At 51.4% G+C, this 21,364-nt stretch overlaps 2 protein-coding genes across 5 annotated transcripts in view; both read left to right on the top strand.

The window, feature by feature from the left end:
* The first annotated feature begins 68 nt into the window (after positions 1 to 68).
* On the top strand, positions 69 to 10,772 carry ATF6B (activating transcription factor 6 beta). 4 transcript variants are annotated; one of them, XM_010601526.3, is made up of 18 exons: positions 69 to 199; positions 576 to 655; positions 797 to 875; positions 1,136 to 1,227; positions 2,764 to 2,899; positions 5,664 to 5,749; positions 5,888 to 6,023; positions 6,106 to 6,237; positions 6,395 to 6,528; positions 7,195 to 7,380; positions 7,472 to 7,563; positions 8,010 to 8,189; positions 8,342 to 8,449; positions 8,680 to 8,761; positions 8,980 to 9,050; positions 9,251 to 9,362; positions 9,501 to 9,585; positions 10,096 to 10,772. In XM_010601526.3, exons 1-18 carry the CDS (start codon positions 94 to 96, stop codon positions 10,323 to 10,325), a joined length of 2,127 nt encoding a protein of 708 aa, XP_010599828.2. In that variant the 5' UTR covers positions 69 to 93; the 3' UTR covers positions 10,326 to 10,772. The 4 variants fall into 4 exon arrangements, with proteins under 4 accessions (XP_010599828.2, XP_023397118.2, XP_023397116.2 ...); XM_023541350.2 differs by having other exon boundaries at positions 99 to 208; positions 9,216 to 9,362; positions 10,096 to 10,204; XM_023541348.2 differs by having other exon boundaries at positions 101 to 208.
* Positions 10,773 to 10,900: 128 nt separating this feature from the next.
* TNXB (tenascin XB) overlaps positions 10,901 to 21,364 on the top strand; it is a 72,200-nt gene continuing 61,736 nt past the window's right edge. Inside the window, exon 1 of the mRNA XM_064283993.1 lies at positions 10,901 to 16,649. The gene's annotated coding sequence lies outside the window, so the exon portion shown is untranslated. The remainder of the gene's footprint in view (positions 16,650 to 21,364) is intronic.

Genomic DNA, 21,364 nt, shown 5'->3' with positions numbered 1-21,364 from the left:
ACTGGTCGGTACAGCTTCCGGGACGCCCCTTTTTTCTCCAAGAGTCAACTGATTAGTTGACAATGGGGAAAGGCGGGCCTTAGGAACCATCTCATGGTTGGGGGGTGGGGGGAAAAGATGGCGGAGCTGATGCTCCTCAGCGAGATTGCCGACCCGACGCGTTTCTTCACGGACAACCTACTGAGCCCGGAGGACTGGGGTCCGCGGAGTGAGGGCTTGGGGAGGGAAGGGGGCTGTGGCAAACTGTGCTCCTAAGGCACGCGGGAAAGAAGCGGAAGCCCAAAGCGGAAAGCTGGGAAAATAGGGACTCCACCATCTGAAGGGGGGCGGAGCAGGGGGGCTCGCTGTGCATACGGAGGCTGTGGGAGTTGGGGAAGACCTTCATTCGTTGCTGCAACATCAAGTTGTTCTGGAGTCGGGGAAGGAGGAGCAGTAGCTCTTTGGCTGTATCACTTTTCAAGTGGGCGGGCGGTGGAGCTGAGCGGGCCGAGCCAATGAGGGATGGGGCGGGTTCTTGTGTGCAGATCTGTAGGCTGGGTCACTGGACGACCCCCCGACAGTCCTCACCCTTGCAGACTGTACCCTGTACACTGGCCTGGATGAAGTGGCCGAGGAGCAGACGCAGCTCTTCCGTTGCCTGGAGCAGGATGTCCCGGTATTGAACCCCCAGCCTTGTCTCTTAACCCATGATGGGTGGGAATGGTTCTAGAACCAGCACTCATCCCCAGGCTAGGGCTCATCTGGAGGCACTCCTTCGTTCTCACATTCCTCCCCACCGATTCTTTCCCTTATTCAGTTCGACAGCAGCTCTCTGGATGTGGGGATGGATGCCAGTCCCCCTGAGCCCCCATGGGACCCCTTACCTATCTTCCCAGGTAAGACATCCTATGTGATTCCCTTATCCTTCCAGAAACCCTCATCATCTCACTCTTTTCCAGGAACTATGAAATATGTAATTCTTTGGATCCTCACATCACTTTTGTGTAATTGACATGCACTCTTCTCCCTGTTAATCCCTTAGGTTTGTTCCTTTCCCCATTTCCTAGTGGGGGAATTCCCACCCCCATGCCCTTGGGCACTTTCTGGACTCTTCAGGCTCTGCTTCCCGGTTATTTTCTGACCCCGTTTCTTCTAGATCTTGAGGTGAAGTCTGAACCATCCTCCCCGTGCTCTTCCTCCTCCCTCAGTTCTGAATCATCACATCTCTCCACGGAACCCTCCAGCCAGGTGAGAGAGCTCAGTCCTTGCATCTGCTCTCTGTGGCTGAGACTCTGCTCCATACCCTTCACACACAGGTGCTGATGAAATGATTTGTGTGCTATGAGTCCTGGGCGGGGAGGGGTGCCCTTCTTTTTTTGCCTTTGCTGTTTCTTTGACATCCTGATTGTCACATCTCCACTCTGTCTAAAAGTGTAGACAGAGTCTTTTTATTTAGAACAAACACTTATCATTTTAAAAGCAATTTAACTTTTCAGTGTAAAAAAAAAAATTAGAAATACAGAAAAGCAAGGAAAATAAATGTTAACTGTAATGTCTCATCATTGACATTTTGATATATATATTCTCTCCGTTCTTTTTAAATATGTAAACATTTTATGTAGAATTAGGTTTCTATCTATGGTTTTAGAATTGGATTTTCTCACCTAAATAAGAATTTCCCGGTATCTTTAAATGTTCTTCTGAAACAAAACTTTCAGTGACTAGAGTTTTCTATCATGTGGTATGTCACATCCACAAGAATATAAGCTTCATGAAGAGATACTTTGTGCAGTCAAAGAACAGTGCCTGGCACAGACCAGTGCTTAATACATGGTTGCAAAGTGAATATATTAATTTAATTAACCATCTCCCCAGTCTTGGACATTGAGCTTTTTTTTTTTTTTAATTGTGCTTTAAGTGGAAGTTTGTAGTTCAAGTTAGTTTCTTGTGCAAAAATTTATACACATATTATTTGGTGACCCTAGTTGCTCTCCCTGCAATATGACAGCACACTCCTCCTTTCCACTGGAGATTTCCCATGTGCATTCAATCAGCTCCTGTCCGTTTCAGCCTTCTCATCTCACCTCTGGACAGGAGCTGCCCGTTTAGTCTCATGTATCTACTTGAGCTAAGAAGCACAGTCTTCACCAGTATCATTTTATGTCTTATAGTCCAGTCTAATATTTGTCTGAGGGGTTGGCTTTGGGAATGGTTTCAGTTTTGGGCTATCAGAGAATCCGGGGTCCATGTCTTCCAGGGTCCCTCTAGTCTCTAAGACCATTAAGTCTGGTCTTTTTAAGTGAATTTGTGCTCTGCACCCTACTTTTCTTCTGCTCTGTTAGGAACTTTCTGTTCCCTGGCAGGGTGGTCATTGGTGGTAGCTGGGTACCATCTAGTTCCTCTGGTCTCAGGCTGATGGAGCCTCTGGTTTATGGGACCCTTTCTAGACAGAGTGTTTTTAATATAGAGAGATATTAGCAGTGGTGGGGCTGGGAAGAAGAGAGTTGTTAATTGCCGAGAATTCTAGAACTGCTGCTTGCCAGGTGTGTACTCTAAGGCAACATTTGAGATCTTGAGACCTCAGCCCTCCCACAAATAAAGTAAAAAGAGAGAATAAGGGGCCAGAGATAGCTTAGGGAGACACTCAGTACCATTCAAACCAGAATGTCAAATAATTGGTGGCTGGTAAGCACTAAAGCTTTTGTTCTTCCTCTTACTGTGGACACCTCTCTCGTTTTTTTCCCCCTTCTTCCTGCCTCCTGCCCCACCCCCACTCTCACCCAGGCTCCTGGTGTAGGGGAGGTGCTGGATGTGAAAACAGAGTCCTTAGTGCCCCCATTCTGCCTCCTGGGAGATGGTCCAACATCCCCATTTGGAACCGTTCAGATCAATGTGGGCCTTACCTCTGATGATCCCTCAGGTAATAACAGCCTGCCAAGATCCCCAGTCTTGGCAAGGTGGAGTTTGTGTGTGTAGATGTGGGAGGCAGGAGGACTAGGAGGAAAAGGTGGGGGAGGGGAAATGGCAGATAACCAGAAAGAGTCCAGCAGGGAGAGGGAGAAATTTAGGAAACCACAGCCAAGGGCAGTGCTGAGGAGATGGAGATGATTTTTCTTTCTTTTTATTTTCCCTGGTATCGTGTTGTGTAATTTAACTTCCCATGATTTTGCATTTTCACTCTCCTCCAACATTTTGCTATAAAGATTTCCAGATGTGCAGGAAAGTTGGAATACCTAATACCCAAATCGTGGATTCTACAATTAACGTTACTTGTACTCTTTTTAGAAGTGTTCTCAAGTTTATTTTCTCCTGTGCCAATAAACATGGATTGAGCACTTACTCCATGCCAGGTACTAGACAGGGTGCTGGGGATGCAAAGCATGCTGACTTGAATCCTGCAGTGTAATGGGAGAAAGACAAGTACCAGTCAATATAAGTGTGGTCACTCTAGGATAGAGCTCACCAGGGGGTGCCATAAGAGCTTATTAAAGGGGGTGGCTTAGTTTCCTAGTGGTGCTATAACAGAAACAACCACAAGTGAGTAGCCTTAAAAAACAGAAATTTATTTTCTCACGGCTTAGGAGGCTAGAAATCTGAATTTAGGGCACCAGCTCTAGGGGAAGGTGCTCTCTCTCTGTCAGCTCTAGGGAAGATCCTTGTCCCATCATTCCTCAGTTCCTTCATGATCTACGATCTTCACATGGTGTGGAATTTATCTTCACCTGTTTGTAGTTGCTTGTCTCTGTGTCTTTGCTGTTCCTTGTAACTCAAAAGTGATTAGGTTTAGGACACCCTCTACACTGATAGGGCTTCATTAACATAACAAAGAAAACTGTTTCCAGATAGGATTACATCCCCAAGTATAGGAGTTAGAATTCCAACACATGTTTTAGGGGACAAAATTCAGTCCATATCAGGGGGCATCTCACTTAGATTGGGGCTGTAATCTTTACGGAAGCAGACTGCCATATCTTTCTCCTGTGGAGCAGCTGGTGGGTTCGAACCACCAGCCCTTTCGTTAGCAGAGCCAAGTACTTTAACCGCTGTACCACTAGAACATAGAAGTGGAGAAGTATAGTAAACCCACCCAGTGGTACTGCGGAAGAAAAGATCTGGTGATCTGCTTTCATTAAGATTACAGCCAAGAAAACCCTATGGAGCAGTTCTGCTTTGTAACACATGGGGTTACCGTGAGTCAGAATCGAATCGACTGCAAGTAACAGCAGCAATAATTTAGGTAGTTTTTTGAGGGTCTGTATTTATCACTTTGCGAGACAAGAAGCATAAGGCATAATCCTTGCTCTTGGAGAGTCTTGTGAGGGTTATAACACATATAAATAGTTACATGGTTAAATAGTTGTAATAGTGGTTACCTCTGGGGAGGGGACATAGGTTGGCTGGGGGACAGGGAAGAGAAGGAGATTCACTTTTCACTGAATTCCTTTTTGCATCTTTGGAATTTTGTATGACTGTATTACGTGTTCCAAAATGTAAATTGAGTTGAAATTATAAAGTAGCAATATTAGCTGACTGTATAATTACCGAAATGAGTGGTATGGCCCAGAGGTGTGACTGACTGGTGACCTTTGGGCTGAATCTGGCTCTCTTATGGGTTTTGTATCACCCACATGGACCCTAACATTGGTTTCCGTGGAGCAATCGAGTCTTTTAAGATACTCTGAACAGAGAACATGCAGGCTCGGAGGTGACGGGGCTTTGAGATTAGGTGTCTGGGAGGCTGACAAGGTAGGCGGTCCAGGATGGAGGGGGTGTTAACAGCACTGGGATGGTGTCTCAGTGTCCCAGGGCTGCCATGACAAGATACCACAAAGTGGATGGCTTTAAGGAACAGAAACTTACTTTCTCACAGTTCTGGAGGCTAGAAATCCATACCAGGGTCTCAGCTGTTTCTTCTCTGTGGGCCCCTCTCCTAGTTTCTGGGGGCTGTGGGAGTTCTTCTTTCCTTTGCTGCTTATAGATGCATCTGCCTCTTGTCACGTGGTATATATATCACCCTTGTCTGTCACTCCCTATTTATAAGACACCACTCAGAAGGGACTAGGACTAGGACCCACCCTACTCTCGTGTGACCTCGTTTGACAGAGCTGGTAACAAAAGAAAAACCCAATTTCCTCAAACAAGGCCACGTTTATAGGTACAGGAGTTGAACTTCTGTATATCTTTTCGGGGGACGTGATTCAGTCCTTAATAGATGCAATGAGGTGGAAATCCAGCAAGATAGGAATTTGGGCCCATATTAGTGCTGGAGATTCTCCCTGCTTGGTCCTCCTCTATGTGATCAGACTAGGTCTCTGAGGAAGAGCGGGACAAGCATGAAGCTTGAGCAGTGGTGAGAAAAATCAGAGGAGCCGTTCAAGGAGAAAGGAAAATGTCAGACGAAGTAGGAGGAGAGCCAGCAGATTAACAGCTCCATGTCTTCTTCTGGATTGCCTGCCTCTGGCCAGAATAGTTTTATTTTGGGGTTTTAAACTCCTGCCCCCCTGAGGTGGATGTAAGTATTGCGGAGGAGAAGAGTAGGGCTAGTAATAGGAAAAAAAAAAAAAAGTCATTTAAGGAGAAATGACCATGTCTCCCATTTTCCAATCTTAGTCCTCCTCCCCTTCAGCATTTATCTGATACCTGGTTGTTTGTCTTATGCTGCCCCTTCCCTCCTTCACCCACAGATGTACGGACCAAGATAGAGCCTGTCTCCCCTTCTTCCTCCATCAACTCAGAGGCTTCCCTGCTCTCAGCAGAGTCCCCCAGCCAGGTGAGCATCAACTTCCCTTCCTCCTCCCCAGACACTCCAGTGAGCTTCTCTGACTCTCAGGAGTACGAGAGCTTTCTCTTCTTTAGCTCCTTCTCCTTGCCACTCCTGACTAACATCCCTCTGGACTGCCCCACGTAGGCCCTCATAGGAGAGGAGGTACTGGAAGTGAAGACTGAGTCCCCATCCCCACCAGGGTGCCTCCTGCGGGATGTTCCAACCCCCCCATTTGGAGCTGTCCAGATCAGCATGGGCCCATCCCCTGATGGCTCCTCAGGTAGTGGGGCCTCCTCATACCTGGGTCCCTGGCAAGAGGCCTGTAGACCTGACCTTCCTTCCGTCCTCTCACTTTCCTGCAGGCAAAGCCCTGCCCACACGGAAACCGCCACTGCAGCCTAAACCTGTGATGATAACCACTGTCCCGCTGCCACCCAGAGCTGTGCCGCCTAGCACCACCGTCCTTCTTCAGCACCTCGTCCAGCCACCCCCAGGTACTGAAGAAGGAGAGGAGATGGGCTGGATGGGTCTTCTCAGGGAGCTCACAGCTTATAAGGCTTCCAAGCCTTAGGTGCTCAGGTATGGGCGTGGACAGAGAGCCCAGCCTGACTCACAGCTCTCTGGCCTCTCTCTCCTGGTCTGTTGCTCCAGTGTCCCCAGTTGTCCTTATCCAGGGTGCTATTCGAGTCCAACCTGAGGGGCCGACCCACCCTGTTGCACGACCTGAGAGGAAGAGCATCGTCCCAGCTCCTATGCCTGGGAACTCCTGCCCGCCTGAAGTGGATGTAACTATTCGGGAGGAGGAGGGTAGAGTTAGTAATAGGAAAAAAAGAGGGAAGTCTGTCATGGGGGAGAACTGTGGAAAAAGGAAGCTGAGAACTAGGAACAAAAAGTGAGGAAGTAGACCTATAAGATGTGGACCCCTGTTTAGGTATGAATATCGACCCCATGAAGTTTTAGGGTCCTTAGGTTTGCTGTCGCTGCAGATGGTGAAGTGCGGGTGGTCCTGTAAAGCAAAAGCAGGGAAGTCACACTGTGTTATGGTTGAGGCAATAATTGGAGGAGGGAGAGAAGCTGCCTCCTGAGGGAAAACCAGGTAAAGGATTCTTTAATTATAGCAAGGTTAAAGTTTGTGCTTTGAAAAGGAAGACACAGAAGAAGGAAACCCGCCAAGGAGAGGAACCAAGGTTCTACCAGAATAGAAGAAGTTCCTTCTGCAGCCTAACTTCTCCTAGCTTTGAGGAACAGGAGCAGGGAGTGGTTGAGAGAAGGACCTCTTCTCTGGACTGATTTAGTAGAGAGGAAAAACCCGCCTCTGGGTGTGTAGGTAGGGATTGGTAGGGCGGGGGAAGGGCCTATGTTAGCTTTGGGTGGCCAGTATCTGGAATTGGGGCCATGGTCCCCCTCTCCCACCCACCTTTCATTCTCTTTTTGACCCCCTGGATGCCTAGGCAAAGCTGCTGAAGCGGCAGCAGCGGATGATTAAGAACCGGGAGTCGGCCTGCCAGTCCCGCAGGAAGAAGAAAGAGTATCTGCAGGGGCTGGAGGCAAGGTTGCAGGCGGTGCTGTCCGATAACCAGCAGCTGCGTCGGGAGAATGTTGCCCTCCGCCGGCAGCTCGAGGCCCTGCTGGCTAAGGTAAGGCTGGTCTGTCCATGGAGGGCCAGCAGCAATACCGGTTCCGAGGGAATGCCTTACCCTCCTTCTTATCTCTTCCTTTGCATCTTAGAACAGTGAGCTCAAGTTGGGGTCTGGAAACAGGAAGGTGGTCTGCATCATGATCTTCCTCCTCTTCATTGCCTTCAACTTTGGGCCTGTCAGGTGAGACCCTCCCCACCACCCCGGAACCTTCTGTGGCGGAGCCCACCTTGCAGCGCCTGTTTGCCTGCTTTGGCAAGTCACTCCCATTCCACTCACACACTGACAGTTGTGGTCGCCTTGGCACCAGTGGTATCTCCAGCCAGCCTTTTCTTGCTCCATCATTTCTCTTATACATGGTACATCCCGGATGAGATAATGGTGCTGATGTTGATAAAGATAATGACTATTAAATACTTACTGAGTTCTAGGCTCTAACTTAAGTGCTCTCCTTTTCTCATGTGTCCTGGCTCTGTGAGGTAGGTACTGTTCTCATTCCTGTATTACAGATGAAAGACAGGTTTGTACAGCAGATTGGGGCCCCGGCAGCCTGCCTGCAGAGCCCTTGTTCTTACCCAGACACTCACTAAAGCAGGGATTCCTCCTTGTGCTCTGTCTGTCCTCCACAGCATCAGTGAGCCTCCTTTGGCTCCTGTCTCTCCTCAAGTGAGCGGAGAGGAACCTCGGCTCCGGAGGCACCTGCTGGAGTTCTCAGAGCAAGAGCCAGTTCGTGGAGTCTCACCCCTCCAGGGCTCCTCCCAGGGGCCTGAAGAGCCCGAGCCCAGCCCTGCAAGCCGACCGAGTTTTAGGTGAGGAGCGAAAGAGGGCTCCTTCTCCTTTGGGGGTGCCCTTTCTTTTTGGGGTGAGCCAGAGCTGTTCTCTTGCTGTCATTGCTTGCTTCTCTGTCATTGTGGGAGTGCTGGCAATCTCTGATCGTTGCTTCCTCCTGGCCTCACTCCAGGAATCTGACAGCCTTCCCTGGGGGTGCCAAGGAGCTGCTACTGAGAGACCTGGACCAGCTCTTTCTCTCCTCCGATTGCCGTCACTTTAACCGAACGGAGTCCCTGAGGTGTGGGGGATTTATGGCTGAGGCTGAGCGCTTCCGCCCCTGCCCTCCCTGCCTGCCTCCCTGCCTGCCTCCCTCCCTCCCTCCCTGAGGCCCCTCCACAGGTGGTCTGGCTGTCCTCCTGTGCTGAAGCACCAGCTCTCCTTGCCCTCTTGTCTCACTCCTGTGTGCAGGCAAGGAAAGTGGGAGTCTTGGCCTGGCATGGCAGCATGAACTCTTCTCTGCCTCCCCAGGCTTGCAGATGAGTTGAGTGGCTGGGTCCAGCGCCACCAGAGAGGCCGGCGGAAGATCCCTCAGAGGGCCCAAGAGAGACAGGTAGGAGGGGTGGGGCGGGCTGGTTCGAGGATGGCTACATGAAGACAAGGGCTAAATGTCCTGGGGATTTTGAGTGGGTATAGTGGGTTGGTGTGAGGGATTGTTTAGGGGAAGTGGTGGGGTGGGTGTGAGGTGGCATCAGCTTCCAGGGGCTGGCTGGCTGTCTGTTTCCCCTCTCCCTTCACCCTCTCCAAATCCTCAGAAACCTCTCCTTCCAGAAGTCTCAGCTACGGAAGGAGTCGCCTCCAGTTAAAACAGTCCCCACTCGACCACTGGGGCCCCCAGAAAGGTGAGTATAGGAAGGGGGTACTTATTGGTTAACCAACGCTCCACTCGAAATAGCTCTGCCCCAGGAGCTGTCCTGTGCTCCCTGTTGTTTCACCCACGGGATTATGCTCCCTTATCCTTTGGGACCTCCTGTCTCTTTCTCTCGTCCTTTTCCCCCTGCTTGTAGTGGGAACTCCCAAATCCTGTTTCCCACCTGCCTAGGGGTTCTGTGGGCCAACTGCAGCTGTATCGCCACCCAGACCGTTCCCAGCCAGAGTTCCTGGATGCAATCGACCGACGGGAAGACACATTTTATGTTGTCTCCTTTCGAAGGGTGAGTCTTCCTCCCTGCCCCATCTCCATCCTCCTGAGTTGTCCAGCAGTCTACTTTCAGAGGGATGGTATAGAGTAGGGCCAGGGAACCTGTTGGTATGTTTTCCTCCATTCTCCTGGCCTGGCCCCTCTTTCCCAGGACCACTTGCTGCTCCCAGCCATCAGCCACAATAAGACCTCCCGGCCTAAGATGTCTCTGGTGATGCCTGCCATGGCCCCCAATGGTAATTCGTTCCCTGCAGGGTGTGGGAAGGGGTCCTGAGATTGAGGAAAGGGGAAGTCCAGATGGGGAGATCCAGCATGAGGAGCTGAGGGGGGAATTGGGGAGAGGAATGGAATATCCCAGAGAAGTGCTAGACTCATAGATGAGAAGAAGCAGGAAATGGGTGGAGAGAAATAATTGAGGAGAGTTTGATGGGAGGAAGACAAGGGTGCTGGTTTTCCTTTGCCCAAGGTGCTTGGGTAGGTGGCTGGGCAGAGGGGGGCGGCCTGGGAACCTGCCAGACCCTCACTTCAGTTTTCCTTTTGACTCCTTCACCTGTATGACTCCACTCTCATCTATGTCATTTTCTTTCTTTCTCGCTGCGCCATACTCCATCCCTGCTGTCCCCTTCAACTCTCCCATGGAGCTGCCTCCTCCTCGCCCATCTTTTCCTCCTGTTCACCTCTGCTTTCCTGGTCCCTCCTCTGTATGCCTCCCCTCCTCGGCTCCCTTGCCTTTCCCCTTCTCACAGAGACCCTTTCGGGCCGCGGAGCCCCAGGGGACTATGAGGAGATGATGCAGATCGAGTGCGAGGTCATGGACACCAGGGTGATTCACATCAAGACCTCCACGGTGCCCCCCTCGCTCCGAAAGCAGCCGTCCCCGACCCCCGGCAATGCCACAGGGGGCCCCTTGCCAGCTTCTACAGCCAGCCAGGCCCACCAGGCCTCCCACCAACCCCTCTACCTCAATCACCCCTGACCTCAACAGCTCACACTGACTTCGAATTGGGGAGTGGGGGCTGGGGGTGACCAAGCGGGAATATTGCTCATTTCCCTGCTCCCTGGGCTTGGGGCAATCAGTCAAGGAAAGACAGGGTGTGGGGTCAAGCACTAATTTGGAGGTAGAGGGATTTACCTCTCCTCTCACTCCCTCTTCGGTATATAGGGCTCCTTTCATTTCAGTGGACCCTCAGTCCCTGCTTCTTCCCCTTTGAGGGCATTAAGTTTGAGGGTGGGCTCCTGCATACTCTTTATCCTTTTTTTGTCTGTCTGAGGAATGGGAACTGAGTCCTCAGGTGGGACAAGGGAAGTTTTACATTTTGGAGTTAGTTACTGGGAGTAAAGGAGGGATGCTGGCGGGAGATCAGGTTTATGTGTGTGCATGTCTTCTTTTTTATTATTAAATAAACAAAGGGAGTTGAAGGAATAGTGACTGCCTTCCTGACTGGGGTCGGGGAGTTTGGAGGAAGGTGGTTTTGATAGGGACCAGGATCAAAGAACCAAGCACTGAAGACACAGCTGGCCCAGAGATAGGATGGGTATAGAATCACAGACCACATGTCATCTCCTTGCCCCCTCCCCTGCAACTGGGTATGCCTGTGTCTAGCAGGGAATTACAGGGTGGGGGTGGGGGGGGTGGGATGCCTCATGGTTTGATAGATCAGGAGATAACAGATCTCTGGAATGTGAGTAAACAGGAAGGACAGGGGGCCCCACACCCTTCAGGGTGAACAGCTTCTCTGGGTCCCCTGCTCTACAGTAGGTTCCCCTCCCTCCCCTTGCTTTCCAGGGTGAACAGCTCAAACAAACAACAGGAGCTGGGGCCAGAGGGCTCTGAGCCTGGAAGGAGGGCCACAGTGGAGAGGGAGGTGGTATTCTGGAGGGAGGATATTGGGGGGCACCCTCTTAGCTCTGAGCTGGAGGAGGCAGACTTGAGAGTCCAGGGGAAAGGAAAGGACATGAGCAGGTCTGGAACAACAGGCTGAATATTCTGATTACGGGGAAGGGGAGCAGGAAAAGGGTGAGGGGCTAAGAATCAGTCCCAACCTGCGGGGGTGCCTGGCCAGCAGCGCCTCAGGCCTGACCCTGCAGGCTTGTCCTGGGTCAGCTGGAGGGTGTTGGCTGGGCCTGGGCTCAGGGCCCAGATGACTGGACAGGGGCCGCCCGGGCCAGAAGCCCGGCCTGAAGGACCTCACGTGTCCAGCCAGGCTCTCCCCCAGCTCATTACTGTGTTTGGGGTGAAAACAGACCAAGTCACTATGGTGACCTGGAACTGGGGCTCCCAGGAACTAGGCCTCTTCTCCCTCAAGAGGGCAGCCCTGGGTTGCTCAACCCACGCTTCCTGTCCCAGGGTCCCTGGGGGTGATCCCAGCCTTAACCAGGCGGTGTAATGCATAAACAAGGATTTTGGAGACAGATCACCTGAATTGGATTCCCTGCCTTGCCTTTTGTTGGTGAATGTCCTTGATGTATAACTAACACCCTGAGTCCTAGTTTCCCCATCTATAAAATGGGAAACTCTGACCTCAGGGCAGACATGAGAATAAACAAGATGACGTTCGCAAAGCCTGGTCCGCAGTAGACATGTCTTTTTCTTATGCCTTGCTCCTTTCTCTCCTCCTCTACAGTGCCCTTTTCTTCCTGCATTGTTCCCATCTGGGTTCCGTGGTTCTTTCTCCTCCTTGACCCCAGCTCAGGAAAGTGCTTGAAGTGCTGGCATCTCAGACTGGAGGCTCTAGGGTGTGGTGGGTCGCACCTCTGCTGAGTAGCAAAGGCAGCCGGCACTTGAGTGTGAAGTAGGAGCCTGGTCTCTCTTGGCTGAGGGAGTGGAGTGGTGGGAAGGAGGCATGGCGACTGGTTATACATACTGTCGGGGGAAGGCAGGTCAAGCTCTGGGTTGCTTTCTTCCAAACCCGTGTAGACCTCCATTCCTCAGGCCACACACCCCATCCAAGGCCACTTCAGCATGCCAGGCCAGTGCCCTTTGCCTCATCGGCCTCTTTGTCCTGGGCCCTCATATCTTTTTTCTCCTGCTTTCCTTGTGCTACCACCTCCTGTTTTCTGTCCTCAGGATCCCCGCCGTTGATTTCTCTATCATCCCTGACCCCATAGTCCCTCCCTTTCTCTAGACTTTTCTGCCTTTCTTTGCTCTCTACCTCACTATGAGTTAACACCTCTTTTTGACCCTTTATTCTTTGTTCAAGGAGCCCTGGTGGTGCAGTGGTCACGCGCTCAGCTGCCAACCAAAAGGTCAGTGGTTCAAACCCACCAGCTGCTCTGCAGGAGAAAGATGGGGCAGTCTGCTTCCTTAGAGATTTACAGCCTTGGGAACCCTATGGGGCAGTTCTACTCTGTCCTGTAGGGTCACTGTGAGTTGGAATGGACCTGACGGCAGTGGGTTTTGTCTGGATCCTTTGTTCATTTTATTGGTTTCTTGCTTCTTTTGTATTTTTCCCTTTCTCCTCCTCTGCTTCACCGTCTATTTTTTCCTCTTGGTCTTCTCATCTCCTGCTACTGACCCTGGGCTTGCCTCTCTTTTTCATACCACCCCCCTTTTCCCTTTCCATTCTTTTATCCACATTCCTTGTCCCTTTCCATTACTTCCTCTCTTCTCCCCCGCTTCAGTCCTCTCCTCCTTCGTCCCCACCCCCCTTCTCCACTCCAGTCCTCTTGTCCTCTTCCCAGCTGTGGGGGCCGGACTGGGGAACCTAATGTTTGCCTCATCGTTATGCTATGGCTTCTGGATACAGCACATCTGGATTCCGGGGCCCAGATGTGTGGTTGCCACAGCGACCTCAGTCCCTCTGGTAAATACGGGCGCCCACCCGCCCCAGAGCAGAGAACAAAACAATTGTGTGACTTTCTTTTGTCACAAGATAGAAATGTCCTCCCTCCTCCCTTCTTCCCACACCCATGTCTCCAGGCAAAGGAAGTTTTGAGGGTCTAAACCCTTCTTTCCATGGCTCTCTTGCCCCCCTTTCAGCCCTAGTCTCTTAGTTTTCTTCCGTTTTTGATCTCAGGCTCAGTCCTTTCTCTCCATGTTCCCCTTCCTTGCACCCCTCCTCAGCTCTCAGTAATGGCATGTTGACCCCCCTGTCTTGTACTTGGCAATTTCTTCTAACTGAATCTACGTAATGACTGGATGCAGAAAGAAGTTTCAAAAATCCAGATTCCCCACCCTTCCTTCTCAAACAAGTCCTTCAAGAATCCACTTAATTTATTTCTGCCCCAAGTCATCAATCCTGTCATTTCCCAGGGCTGTTGCTGGGTGAGGGGAGAGACTACAGGCTTTGGGATCAGAAAACCTGGTTGAGGCCCACCTTCACCACCCCTAGCAAAGTCCGTTAAAGTCCATAAGTCTGTTTCCTCAGCCACAAAGTGGGGCTGATAAAATACTGCACTGTGAAGGGAAGTGCTTTGTAAACAGAAGCCCAGTACAAATGCTTTCTGTCTTTCCCCCCTCTGGGACTGCTTCCTTGGATCGCAGCCTCTGGCCTCTCTTCATTCCCCTCTCTCTATCCTTCAGGCCCTTGCCCTTAATTGCCTTTACTTTTCTGTGTCTTCCTTTCCTTTCTCCTTGTCTTTCCCTTTCTTCCTTTTCTATATCTTTTATTCCTTATCCTCCTAAGGTCAGGACAGGAACCTGGAGGATCATTCAAGGATAGAAGCTCAGAGCTGAGGACACCTGGACTGAGGCTTCGGAGAACAGCCAATGCACATGGACAGTTCTTGACAACACCCAATCTTCCTGTTCCACTGAGGACAGAGCAGTGAGGCCTACCCCACTCTGACCACAGGGATTCCCTGCCTTTATGCCTGTGACTCCCTACCAGGCATTCTTTCCCCATCCTTTTCTCACAGTCTTTTCACAACTCACAACTCAATATTGACAAGTGTTTATTGGGTACCTACTCTATGCAAGCCCTGGTGCTTTCCTGAGATACAAACATATATAAGACACGAGCTCCTGCAAGAGCGCGAAATCCAGAGGGTGAATCAGATTTTAGACAGTGTTTCTATCAAAACCTGGAATTATGTCCGTCAAGCGTCCAGTGAGTGGCCAGAAAGTTGTAAGCATCTGGAATCATACACTCCCTCTCTGAGATTCCAGCATCCAGTCCCCAGCAGCAGGCTTCCAAGACATGCCAGGGTTATATTTCTAGTTCTTGCTCCTCTCCAGGGTCTCCTGGCCACTCTCTGGGCCAAGTATACTTATGGCGACCATACACTAAATAATAAAACCAGGAAATGGGACCAAAAAAAAAGATGACCATGGCACATATTTATTGAAATCAAAGAAAATCCATACTCTGCAGTCTGCTGTCTCTGTGTGATGCTGTCTAAGACCCTCCATCACCATTTCATCTACTTTCCCCTGCCTCCCACCCAGAGATCCTTCCTAGGGGAGCTGCTACCTATCCTTGGCTGTGGGGCTTCAAGCCAAGGCAGAGGAAGGAAGCTAAGCCCAGCTCCATCCAAGACGGTGACTTCATCCCCCTATCAAAGCCAGGAAAAAAACAGCCACACACCCAGACACACGGACACACACGGGGACACCCACGCGAGAGCTGATGAATACTTTGCACTCAGTCACAATGAGCTAACTGGGCATCTGGCAGCAGCCATATCCTGTGCCAGCGTGTTGTGACCCAGAAACACCACCACGCCTGCAACGCCAGGGGTCTGACATGGACACAGACACCTGTGCCCCAGCCCATGTGGCAGAATCAGGCACATGCAGGCTTCTTTCACTCAAGACTGTTAACTGGTCTGGTTACACCCCAATGGTGAGGTTTGCAGAGAGGTAGAACTCTATCCTCAATGTGAAGCCTGAGGAAGGGTCCCTTAACCTGGATATTTCTCCTCTGTGTGTGGAATCGACTTGACGGCAGTGGTGGGTGGGTGACAAAAGTATCCTTTTCTGCCCCCCATGGGGCAGCATGTGGGGAAATGAGGCCAGAGAAACGCCCAGTAGCTGAATGTGGGGTGTGTCTGCCTCTCCGTCCGCCCTGTCCCCTGGTTGTCAGTCTTCCTGTCCCACCTGAGACTAAGGTGCCCTTTTCCTCTAGCCTCTAGCTCTCTCCCCACCCCTGCTTCCTGTTCCCTTGCAGCTCCCAAACTTGAGCCCCCTTCTGCTTTCCAGAGCTTAGCCCACCTTCATGCACTGCACCCCCATTTTTGCCTCCTGCCTCTAGCTCTTTATTGGTTGGCAAAAATTCCTCCTAGCCTCTAGGCTTCCCATCCTTTTCTCCCCCCCAGCCCTGACTTTCTTCCCAAGTTTTATTTGCCCTGGAGTTCAGGCAAGCCTTTGCCCAACCTCACCTGCCATTTCTCTAGGTATTTACTGAGGTGGGAGAATGAAAAGGGGGCAGTGATCCAAATTGAGAACAGGATATGGACTGGACAGAACAGGGACAGGCCATGCTGAGGAAATAGGGGAGGAAGAGACAGGCGCAGGTGGAAGCATTGGGGCTGGAGCTGGGGCAGAGATGGGGACTGGAGTCCCTGAGAAGGTCCACGGTGGGAGGGATTCAGACTTGGGAGGGGGTTTTCTCCCACCCCCAATCTGCCTCTGCCCCCTGCCCTGAGCTGCTTGGGGAGAATTGGTTGGGGGAATGAAGGAGCCAGTGCTGGGCAACCGACAGAGGGGGAAGGTCGAAACTGGAACACTGACAACTAGAAAGGGGTGGGAGGGAGGCTGCAGAGGGCGGGAGAGTGGCTGTCCAAGGGGAAGGGTGTTGGTAGAGAAAAACAGGTCAGAGAGAAGGGGCAACAGGTGGGGAAATGGTGGGAAAAAGGGGAGAAGAGGGATGAGGGATGTTAGGTTGGGCAAAAATTAGAGCGAGGAGGAGGAGTAAAAATGGGGTGGGAAACGGACCCTGGAGATGTAACTAGGACTAGAGGGGAAAGAGAAAGGTACGGTGGGACTCAGGATCCTAGACAGGGAGGGGCCCAGGGTGCCGGTGGGGGAGAGGAAGGGGTGGCAAGTGATGACGCTGGAGGCCTGGCAGGCGGGAGGAATGGGAGGACCTGCCCTATCTCCGCTCCCCTCCCTGACCTCATACTGGTCCTCCCCTTCTCCTCCCCCTGCTTGCCGCAGGAGCCCTCCTTCTCGCTGTCGCTGCTGAGATCGACGGTTGCGGTTTGGTGAGCCCCTGCTGCAGGGGACAACTGAGGGGGCCTCCAGGGAGCCCAGGGCTACCAAGGGGAGTCCACCCTATCCTACCCTGAGACCCCATCTCCCCCTGCTCGGGGGTTGAGGACAGAGCAGGTGCAGAGGCGCTGTAGCTGCCCCGTCGCCCAGGTAAGGAACAGTACTCCTGGACGACCCAGATGGAAGGTCAGGGGGTGTCTATCCTACCCCCACCCCCGGGTAAAGGGCACAGTTCTCAGGGGTCCCTCCCAGGGCAGGGGCTTTCTGTCAGGGGAAGTAGGACCAGGCACTGGGAACCAGAATCCCTGTGGAGGGTGTGTCTGAGAGGACAAGGTGGTGTGTTTGTTGGGCAGGGTGGGAATGCAAGGGTTTAGACCGGATGCAGGTACCTGAGAGGGTCTGGGGACAAGCCATGGGACACATTGGTCAGGTGGTGGCACCAGGATGGAGGCAGTTATCGGTACGTGGGCTGCTGGGTCCCTGAAAATGATGGGGTTGGGGACAAGACTGGTGACCACCTGAAGCTCAGGAGGAAAGTGCTGGTGGCTGTGAGCGGTGAGCCGGAGCTCCGGGAGGTGCCAGAGGGGGCTTCTGTGGGCGTCCACATGGGGACTCCCCAGGTGGCAGTGCATGGGTTGCAGCGCCTGGGAGGGAAGTCTGGAGGTTTGCGCCTTTAAGAAATGCTGAAATAGGGGCAAATCAGGGCACCCAGGTGTGGGGAGGGCACGGAGCCTGCAGAGAGGATCCTGAAACTTGTTTTTGGTTGAGAGCTCTGTACCCATGACTCATGGTTCAGCGGGGCTGGGACGGCTGAGAGATGCCCCCGGGACACGGGGGCTCCCTCCATCCTCCTGCCAGGCTCCCTTGCTTCTGTCTGTCTGAACTGCAACACCCCACCTCCCCATATACGTGACACGCCCTGGGTGGGGCAGGCGGGCCCCTTATCTCGCCTGGAAAGAATTTAATGGCTTGGAAACAGCTGGAAGTGGAACTGAGGGGAACTACTGGGAAGCAACTCGGAAACACCGCAGCTGCTGGTCAGCCGCTTCCAGGTCCCGCCCCTGCTTCTCAGATCCCCCTGGCCCTGCCTCCAAATCCCTGGGGACTTAACACCTCAATTCCCCAAACTGCCTTCTGGTCTGTCGCTGTCGCCTGATCTTTTCTCGCTGGAGGTGTGGAAATCTTTTAATTTCTCCATTCACCTGGCACATTAGCTCCACAGGATAAGGGACATCTGGATCTCCCAATTGGCCCCTCCCTGGCACCCCTTCCCATGAGGCTCCCTCCCAGTACCTGGGACCCCCCCCCCGTAACCCCTCTCCTCTCACGTGACCACTCCCAGAATACTTATACCTTCAGCCCTCATTTCCAGATTTAGCTGGTGCGTGGCAAGAGGAGTGGAGGGAGGCATGGGGGTAGGGATAGAACCCCCATTTCTGGAACATCCTTCGTGGAAGCCAGCCCCTCTCCCCACCCCTTGGGACCTACAGTCCCTGATTAGGAAAGTGTCAAAGTTGGCCACAACACTGAATACCCGGGACACTGAGTCACAGCTTGGGAAGACACCCCCCTGCCAGCCCTCCAACTATGGGGAAGGTGCCAGGCGGGTAAGGCCACGCCACCCATCCACTGCAGAGAGGCACCCCGGACACAGCGGTGGGGGCGCAGTGAGCAGCGAGGGGGAGACACAAGAGATATCCGAATTCTTTGCTTGTCCAGTGCTGAAAGACCAGTGGAATTCTTCCACATGTTGCCTATAGGAGCTGGCTGGGGAGAGGGTCATGGCGGGGCAGGGTGAGGGGGATGGAGGAGGAGGCTTTAGGGATGTGGTCTGTGGGGCCACGCCTCTCTTCTCACAGTGGCCTCACCAGCTTCCCAGAGAGGCTGCTGGGCTCCCTTCTCTCCTTCTGCAGGTAACTCCTCTCTACCTCCCCCACACTGGGGAGGAATGCAGGGTCCGCTTGCCTGGGGGAGGATTGGGGGGGGAGGAGTGGCAGGGGGAGGGAACTGGAAACTCCCAAAGGCCTCCAGGGACATGAAAAAGTATAGGGGCACCTTGTATCCATTCCCCACTTGGGAGAGGGCCTCCTGTTTGATTCTCCTCACTGCAACCAGGTTCTTTGACTGGCACAGCTGCCCCATCTGAGCCCATGAGAAATCAGCTTCTTTAGGCATCACCCAATGACTGGGTGTAGAGGAAAACATGAAAGGGAGGTTTTGTGTGTGTGCACATCTGTGAAAATGCAGGCTTATTCGGGTGTGTGTGTGTATGTGTACAAGTGGGTTCACATTTATATATGTGGATGAATCAAAAAAACAAAACTCTTCGCCTTGGAGTGCCTTCCAACTCCTGGCGACCCCAGGTGTTACAAAGTAGAACTGCTCCATGTCTGTAATCTTTAAGGAAGCAGACTGTCAGGCCTTTCTTCTGTGGTACTGCTGGGTGGGTTTGAACCAACAACCTTTAGTCATCAACCGCAAACCGCATTCACCACCCAGGTACCTTATGTGGATGAGTACACACATGTATATTCATATGTGTACATGTGTGCCTGTATTTGTGTATGCACAGGTCGCCACGGTTGATGTGGAGGTAATTTGCATTGCCGTAGACAGAGGATGACAGGATTTGAAGGTAGATCAGAGCCCACCTCTTAACGAAGGCTACACCCCAAGCTGAGAGAAGGGATGAAGGTCACGGGAAAGGGCAGGTCACCTCATGCCAAGCCTCTCCGCCAGAGCCCAAGTTGGGCTGCCTCTCTGCGTGGAAACACTCTGTCCCTGATGCCCAGCTCCCTTCCATCTCTCACTGGCTGGTAGCCCTGGAAACTCCCTTTTCTCTGACTCAGAGGAGAAGTTTAAGAGTAGGTAGCCAGGAAATATTTGTGTGTATGTGTGTGTGTTGGGGGGGGTCACAGTCCCCTCCCTCCTCACCAAGCCTCCTCACCCTCCTCTCTCTCCAGCCTCTCTCATCTCACAGAGCTGGGCACCTTTAGTAGTTGTAGTTCATTTCTCATTGCTGCTCACATCTCTCCTCAACCCTTTGCCTAGACTGAATCCTGACCTGCCCCCCTCCACACTTCTTTGTCCACTGCAGCCCCCTCTCCTATCTCACCTGGGCATCCCACTGCCATCCCTCTCTAACTCTCATCTGTCTGTGCTTCCCAATCCTTGCCTAGTGAACTCCACAAATGAACACAACTGGATAACCAGCACCCAGATAAAAAAATGCAGTGTTAAAGTGTTCTTAGAATCCGCTCCCCACCCCCTTGCCCCCCACCGCCACCATGCCCCTTCTGTTCACTACCCCTCAAAAGTAATCACTCCTGACTTGGAACACTATCGATTAATGTTGTTTCTCCTTGAAGTTTATATAAATGGAATTATACAGCATGTACTCTGTTATGTCTGGCTGCCTTTGCTCAATCTCACATTAGCAAGATCCATCCATGCTCCTGCAGACAGTTGTAGTTCGTTCTCACTGCTGTGTTTTATCCCACTGTGTGAATAAACCACAATGTATATATACATTCTACCGATGTGAGACGTTTGGGTGGTTTCCAGTTTGGGGCTATTATGAATAGTTCTCTTATGTTGGGTATATTCCTAGGAGGGGAATTGCCAGGTCATAGGGTTTGCGTATGTTCAGCTTTAATAAATTTACTAGATTTTGCCAAAGAGTTTTCCAAAGTGCTTGTACCATTCTGGCCCTGCCAGATTCCCGCCCCTGGCCTCGTCTCTGGCTCCGCTTCTGTCCTGGCTACTGTTTCTAATGGACTTCCAGTCCCAGACACTGTCCGTGGTCCTAGCCCTGACCTTGGTCCTGTTCTTGGTTTCAGCCCTGATGCTGGTCCTGGGCTTAAATTGAATTTTTCGTTCATTCATATATTTAATAAATATTTATTGAGCACCTACTCTGTGCCAGATGCAAGGATACAATAGCCAAGAAAGAAACAGGTGCCATGCCTGCCACATGAGCCAGAGAGGCTAGCGGGCATGATTGAAGGTGGGCAAGAAAATAGTAAAATTATCCCACAAATAAATATACAATTACAAGTTGTTATAAATGCTACAAATGAGAATTACATGATGCTGTGATATCACCTGATGGAGGACCTTACCTGGCCAGGAAAGGCTTCCCTGAGGAAGTGTTGTGGAGCTGAGACCTGAAGAGTGAGAAGACCAAGTGAGAAAGAAGAGTGTTCCCCATGGGGGGAACAGCATATATAAAGGTTTGAGATTGGGAAGGAACATAAAGAGTATGAGAGTAAATGGAGACACTGAGAGGTACGCAAGAATGAAGGACAACTACAATAAATGCTATAACGTATACAATTTTGCAACAACACTAATAACAAGGAAAACGTGTGAGTGGTTACATAGGTAGCTATGTATGTTATATAGATGTGGGAAGGCATATGAGAGTACACGCATGTACATAGACAGGTGTATTTGTGGGCATGTGTGTATACATGTTTGTGCTGCATATATATTCATATATACAATAAAGCACATGGGGGCACTGTTATGGATACCCCCTGGACATATCCAAACACCTTGTGAAATTGATTTACTGGGTTCGAAGGCTCAGGACCATAGTCTCATGAGACAACTAGGTCAATTGGCATAACTTGGTTCATAAAGATAATGTTCTACATCTTAGCTTGGTGAGTAGCATCTGGGGTCTTAAAAGCTTGCAAGTGGCCATCTGAGATACAACTGTTCGTCTCCTCCTGTCTGAAGCAAAGGGTAATGAATGAAACCAAAGACTCAAGGGAGAAATTAGTCTATAGAAATTAGTCTACATGAACTACAGCTTCTTCTAGCTTGAGACCAGAAGAACTAGATGGTGCCCAGATACTACT

This window comes from Loxodonta africana, chromosome 1, assembly GCF_030014295.1.
Source record: "Loxodonta africana isolate mLoxAfr1 chromosome 1, mLoxAfr1.hap2, whole genome shotgun sequence".
Classification (NCBI taxonomy): domain Eukaryota; kingdom Metazoa; phylum Chordata; class Mammalia; order Proboscidea; family Elephantidae; genus Loxodonta; species Loxodonta africana.
The sequence above is the reverse complement of the archived record's forward strand: the minus strand, read 5'-3'. Positions and strand labels throughout refer to the sequence as shown.

Excerpts from the sequence above, each read along its gene's own strand:
- ATF6B (XM_010601526.3), top strand. The coding sequence starts at position 94 with ATGGTTGGGGGGTGGGGGGAAAAGATGGCGGAGCTGATGCTCCTCAGC. Across the intron at positions 6,238-6,394 it reads CCTCGTCCAGCCACCCCCAG|TGTCCCCAGTTGTCCTTATC; the intron begins GTACTGAAGAAG and ends CTGTTGCTCCAG. Across the intron at positions 7,564-8,009 it reads TTCAACTTTGGGCCTGTCAG|CATCAGTGAGCCTCCTTTGG; the intron begins GTGAGACCCTCC and ends TGTCCTCCACAG.